Source organism: Dermacentor silvarum, chromosome 6 (assembly GCF_013339745.2).
Source record: "Dermacentor silvarum isolate Dsil-2018 chromosome 6, BIME_Dsil_1.4, whole genome shotgun sequence".
Classification (NCBI taxonomy): Eukaryota; Metazoa; Arthropoda; class Arachnida; order Ixodida; family Ixodidae; genus Dermacentor; species Dermacentor silvarum.
Genome location: NC_051159.1, coordinates 183,114,355 through 183,121,077, shown reverse-complemented (window position 1 = coordinate 183,121,077; position 6,723 = coordinate 183,114,355). Strand labels below are relative to the sequence as shown.

The 6,723-nt window shown below is 48.4% G+C and overlaps 1 protein-coding gene across 4 annotated transcripts in view; it reads left to right on the top strand.

Annotated features, from left to right (window-relative positions):
* Window positions 1-4,039: 4,039 nt before the first annotated feature.
* The window catches only part of LOC119456514 (UBX domain-containing protein 4-like), a 45,982-nt gene continuing 43,298 nt past the window's right edge, over window positions 4,040-6,723 (top strand). For all 4 annotated transcript variants that reach the window (XM_049669924.1, XM_049669926.1, XM_049669925.1 and 1 more), the window contains exon 1: window positions 4,040-4,300. In XM_049669924.1, the coding sequence (XP_049525881.1) occupies window positions 4,219-4,300 (82 nt within the window). In that variant the 5' untranslated portion in view covers window positions 4,040-4,218. The remainder of the gene's footprint in view (window positions 4,301-6,723) is intronic.

The following is a 6,723-nucleotide window of genomic DNA, read 5'->3' as shown; positions in this document are numbered from 1 at the left end:
GTCAGAAAAATGGTAAAGTACGACTTTATCATTCGGTGTCGGATTCGCCGTCGGATTGTTTACCAATCGACGTCGGATTGTAATTTGAATCCACGAGAAAACCTAATTCTGCTACGAGGAAACTCAAACATTTCTACCAGACCTGCGCGCGTCGGGGCAATAGCAAACAATTAATAAAATAATTAAAAGAAAGTGCTAGGGCCTTCACATTTTAAATGCACATTTTTGACGTCTCTGCGGGATTTCCTTCTCGACAGCTAGCTAAATAATTGTATTTGGTCTGTAGATTCTTGCGAACTCTACTTTTAATATAAGACCACTTATATCGCCCCTAGAAAAATGTCTTTCCAGAAATGCATTTCAGTTTAAAAGTGAAGCCGACTTTAAGGGGATCGGTGTAAGCTTGGTCTTTGTAAGCTGGCTTTCCCACGTTGAGTGTTTCAGTGAATGAAGCCTACTTCCTGTATGCGAACGATGCGATGTGAACGGGTCCCGGTAACGCTATCGCGTTCTACTCTTAAAGGCGAAGCTTAAGCGTCCTCCAAATATTTGTCTCGGAAAAACGCGTTGGTATGCACACGAGCAAAACTGGACGAAGGGCACACCACGCTGACGGACAAAAGAGGCAAAAAGTAAAGAAAGAAAGAAAGAAAGAAAGAAAGAAAGAAAGAAAGAAAGAAAGAAGAAAGAAAGAAAGAAAGAGCTAATTACAGCCGCATGAATCTCTAAGCCATCGCTTTCCAAAGACGCTACGTCGCACGCTATGCGCCTCAACAGATCTCAGCAAGAAGACTGAGTTTCACCTGCATGCCTTTTTCAAGACGTTATGCATACTTCACCTGGACAAAACAAGGCCTTCGATATGAGCAAGAACCTGGTATTAAACACATCTTTCATCCAGGGGTGTGATCTAAGCGGACCGCTCGCTTGCCCTCGCGTGTTTGGACTGAATGGTACTTTCGCTAACCTAAATGCCGATCTGACAGGAAAAGCGCCATATGCGTTTATATTGTGTTTTCTCCTACGTTTGAGACGCACCTTGAGCGCGTCGCAGCTATACTTGACGTCTTCCGCAAGGCTGGGCTCCAATTAAACTCATCGAAGTGCCACTTCGGGCGCCGACAGATTACAGTTCTCGGCCATCTCGTCGATGCTTCCGGAGTACAACCCGACCCGCAGAAGGTTCGAGCAGTAACAGCTTTTCCTGTACCTCAGTCTGTCAAAGACGTCCGGAGTTTTGTGGGGCTCTGCTCTTATTTCAGACGGTTTGTGAAAGATTTCGCAGCAATCGCTCGACCACTCACTGAACTTCTGAAGAAAGACGTGCCTTTTACGTGGGGTTCCCCTCAGGCTGCCGCATTTTCACGCCTTATCACGATTCTGACCAATCCACCGATCTTGGCCCACTTTGACCCGTCCGCACCTACAGAGGTCCGAACCGATGCCAGTGGTTATGGGATCGGCGCAGTCTTAGCGCAACGACAACACGGACACGACCGCGTTATCGCCTACGCTAGCCGGCTCCTGACAACTGCAGAGCGCAACTATTCGATTACCGAGCGCGAATGTCTTGCTCTCGTCTGGGCTGTTTCAAAGTTCCGCCCATATTTATATGGCAAGCCCTTCTCAGTAATCACAGACCATCCTGCGCTGTGTTGGCTTTCGTCGCTCAAGGATCTTACTGGCCGGCTCGGTCGTTGGGCTCTCCGACTACAAGAATATCCCTACACAGTGACGTACAAGTCGGGACGCCAACACCAGGACGCAGATTGCCTCTCTCGCTACCCAGTCCAAGACCCGACCTCTACGTCTGATACTGACACCGACGCCTGCGTTCTCTCTCTTTTCCCACTGGTCCATGTCGCCGACGAGCAGCGCCGTGACGCGTCCTTGCGTGTCATCATTGACCGCCTGGAATCGTCACTTGCCGACAGCTCCCTTCGCTTATTCACACTTCAAGATGGCGTACTCTACCGCCACAACGTTCACCCCGACGGCCCAGCATTACTCCTTGTGATCCCTAAACACCTTCGCTCGGCTGTTCTCCACGAGCTTCACGACCTCCCCACTGCCGGTCACCTCGGTGTGTCACGTACCTACGACCGGATCCGCCGACGCTTCTTTTGGCCAGGGCTTGCTCGCTCCGTTCGAAGATACGTAGCTGCGTGTGAGAAATGTCAGCGACGCAAGACACCGTCGACGCTCCCTGCTGGGTACCTTCAACCAATTGACATTCCCGCGGAACCATTCTTTCGGGTTGGTTTGGATTTACTTGGTCCTTTTCCTCTTTCTACCTCTGGGAACAGGTGGATCGCTGTGGCCACAGATTACGCCACGCGCTACGCCATCACCCGAGCGCTCCCTACAAGCTGCGCCACAGATGTTGCCGATTTTCTTCTACGCGACGTGATTTTATTACATGGAGCTCCGCGACAACTTCTCACAGACCGTGGCCGGACATTCCTGTCGAAAGTTATCGCGGACATCCTGCAGTCCTGTGAGACGAGGCACAAGCTATCCACGTCATACCATCCGCAAACGAATGGCCTCACGGAGCGTCTTAATCGCACTCTCACAGACATGCTCGCGAAGTATGTGTCTTCCGACCACACTGACTGGGACCTCGCTCTACCGTTTGTCACCTTTGCGTATAATTCCTCGCGCCACGACACAGCCGGTTATTCGCCATTTTTCCTTCTGTTCGGCCGAGAACCAGCACTGCCCCTCGACACAAGCCTCCCTGTTCACGCGGCACCCACCAGTGAATATGCACTTGACGCCGTCGCCCGCGCTGCCCACGCAAGGGAAATTGCCCGTGGCCGCCTTCTGCACTCCCAAGAAAGTCAACGGCGTTTGTACGACCAGCGACACCGCGACCTGCACTTCCCACCTGGTTCTTTGGTGCTCCTATGGTCTCCGTCGCGTCAGGTCGGCCTGTCAGAAAAACTGCTGTCTCGTTACACAGGCCCCCACCGAGTGATTCGTGCCGTGACTCCCGTCACCTACGAGATCGCCCCTGACGCCCCATCTGCTTCCCAGTCCAGTGATATCGTGCACGTTACACGACTGAAGCAGTATCACCCTCCCAGTGATGACATTTAGACGCTCCGGGACGTCGCTTCTGCCGCCGGGGGATTATGCTACACGCGTGTGGTATTTGGTTGTTTGAACGAGGCGCGCGGGCGCCTAGACGAAGAAGACGAACTGCTCTGGGCTCTCGAGCTATCGGCTGATCTGGCCAGCGCTGCAGCTATCATTTGTAAATATATTTGTAAATAGTCTCCTGTACTTAATCCTTCGTTCGCGTAACAATAATACCGAGTTTCTTTCTTTTTTTTTCATTTGTAGGCGTTGACTAATTACTAATTGACTAATTAAAATGATTGATAAATAACTTAATAATTAATCTCGTTAAAGCACTTATTGTAGCCGGTGGATTCGCAAGGCGTATCCACATGGAACGAATTTTCATTAAGACACCAGTTTCGAGATATTAATTTCCAAAGTGTGCGATCCTTCCTGTATACTGTTGGCCACGGCATTTTCCGTCATGCAGACTGCTGTCGCCAACAGTCGGCTGACTAAAATCGGTGCCGTGTCGGCCTGGTGTGAATGAGCCTTGAGCGCACAGCGGAGCCTGTCAAGCAGGCGTCGGTGGGGTTTCATATGCGTGCCAGTCTCGGAGGCCATGCTTTGGTTGGAATAGTTTTGTTGATTATTGTGAGGTAGGCGCTGCAAAAATTCTCGTTGACTGCAAAACAGTGTTATTTTGATATGACTCCTTCATCTTGCATTGCATAGCAACAGAATCAAGTGTCAAACAGCAATATAAAAATTTAAAAAGTCACTCTAGCACAGTCCTTGGTACACCTTCTAGCCACTGTACCATCGTACAAAACTTTTGAAAAAATCTCAAAGGCTATGCTTTTGTGCACTGTTGCAGGCGCTAAATAAACGTCACGGCTGCCTTGTTGTACAAACGCACTACTGTTTATAGCGGAATGTGATGCCAAAGGGTGGCAACGCTGAACACAGGTGTTCTTTATTTCGGTTTGTGTAATCGCAGATGACGTGCCTCATCGTTTTCGTGTGTAAACAGCGCAGACACGACTGCTGAATTTGTTTCCATTGTGTCGTGTGTGCGAGATTGGATTGAGTTGCATAAACAAAAAATTCACTGAGGATACCAAAGCCTCGTTGGGCCCCATCTGCGCGGCTATGAAGTGGTTCGAGGGCTCCATTCCAGAGGCAATCGCTCTGGCAAAGTCCAAGCAACAACTCTTCCTAGTGTTCATCGAAGGTAATCAACGTCGCTTAGCGTAAGCTTAGCGTAATTTGATGACGCGAGTCGAGACATGAGCCATGTCAACGCCAAACTTTTCCATATTTGAAGTGTTTTGCTGGTAGAGTTGCGCGTCCGTGTTGCGTTCACGTCGGCTACTTGGTGGGCCTGGTCGTTTCGACTTGCGCCGCCTTTGCCGTTTTATTATAAGCTGCGAGATCGCTTGTACGTAGCCGTCACTCCTGGCAGCGTGCATGTTCTGATGATTTACGTTATGCATTTTTATGACGGCGTCTGTTCAAGCATGGCGCCGCCCGCAGCTGGTTGCAGGATGCTTTGCTATTCAGCACTTCACTCTTGGCTAGCCGTTGAAGGAATCGTTTCATTGAGGAGTTAAGTTGTTTGAAAGGTTGTCGTCACTGTTGTGTTTGTCGTACTGATTATTTTGCTGGACGCCGTGCTGTTCGGAGCGAAAGTTCACTGGTGGGGACACCGGTCAGTTCACGCCGCCGTGATTCACACGTTCAAGGAAAAAGAGAAATGGCGACCTTTCGTCATTATCCCACTTGTTTCTCAAGTTGTCTTTTATTTGAATGAATGAAAACTTGTAAGTTCTAAGAGGCTGCTGCTTTGTTGTGTTCGTAGAATGAAACATTTCTGACGTTGCGGCATTGTAGTATAAAATGTCAACATTGATCTCGATATTCGAATTTATACTATGTGACTTTTACAGAAAAATTGTTGTCTGTAGCCCTAGAAACAACTCTAATGGCAAGGAATGTCTGCAATAAGGGAAATTCTTGGTGCATGTTTGTGATGTTACGAGAAATTTATGTGCAATAGCCTGAACTAGCATTAATATCTAGGCGACTGTTGCGAGGTTCCTCTCCAGTCATTATTTCACCAAATACGATGTCGAGCAGGGAAGCTGCTGGCTTGGAAAATGAGTGGACCATTGTCTTATTGGTGTGTACAGCTGCTAAATCAGACACATAATTGTCGATGGGTTGGTTACAAAGGACATACAGAGTAGCAATGGGAGGGTCAAGGTGCAGATCGTCATGTAAGCTTCTGCCTCGCATGTACAGGCCATTATTGCAGTTTCTTTCTTTCTATGCTGGTACTCTTAGGTGCATACTTTATGCTTTATGTCCAGTAAATGCTTCCTGCTTCTAATGCTTTCATAGTGCATGCACTTGCTTCCTTCTGCCAAGTCCCAGCTTAATTCTTTGTTTTGGTGTTTTAAAGCTGCCCTCTTTTCAGCTTTCATAATTTGTGCTGTCTTGCTTTCTCCAAAGGCTCACGTGTGCTTCTGTGAAGGCACCCCCTCTCATATGTGACTTGACAGTTCACAATACATAGTTTTCACGTGACGTCACATCCGTCGCCTGAACTGACCGTCCGCTGTGTGCCTCGCTTGTGTGCTGCTATATGTTCGCCCTTCGCTTCGACGCGCCGTACGTTTATGGTCCTAGGATGGCAAAAGTTAGAAGCCCCGAATTTTGCCCTTGGTTTTGTCCGGCCGACCCGGGCTCGCCATAAAGAAACGGTCAAAATGTGCGACGGCGTGGACTCGTACAAACTGCGAGTCGGTGCGCATGCGACTTCAGACCCCGAGGTGCTGGCAGCCACGACTAAGGTGTATATGATTATAATTACCTCGCGCTTGCTGTGACCTGCTTCAGTCTGCAAGAAATTAAGGCCTGTAAATCACTGTGGGTTAACAATTATTTTGGGCGAGAAACATATCAGTGAAGCGCCTGCCGGCAGGTCTTGTTACCATCCTCAGCGAAATGAATGAAAGCAAGTTCCTTTGTGTGTGGCAGTAAAAACATTCTTGCCTTGTTCCTCCGAATCAGCAGACAGCCCTCCTTGTCACACAAGTTCAACCATGCGTGCACAATGTTTCTCTCTCTCTCTCTGTGTGTGTGTGAAACACAAAAGTATGTAAGGATTCGGCGACTTTCCATACTTATAATATATGCCGTGTGTTTGGGCATGCCTGCAGTGGCTGGACATGAGGCAGTTTATCTTAATTTTTTTTTTTGACAAGCAGAAACTTCGCGCATTGCTTTTTGATTTGTCGTCAGGGGCAGTGCAAGGGGCGAAGAAAACGACGCTCATGCCATGTAGGTCATCTCGCTTTTTTTTAATCTATTGCACTACTCCCAACACTGAATTCATTGATTAAATCTGAAAAGCAGTCATTCGGGCTGTGGAAATGATTCTGATTTATCCTGGTTTCTGGGCTAGCCGACGAGCGTTTACTTTTTTCCAACAGCACTATGCGTTCGAGCTGTACTGTTATCACATTTGTTAAAAAGTACAGGCATATATGCCTGGTTCTGCGTAGTTCAGCTTCTTGGCAGTGTTACTTCTTGTGCGGCAAACAAAAAATTGGCAGATTGGCATGATCACGATGCTAGAAGGAACCTCAGATC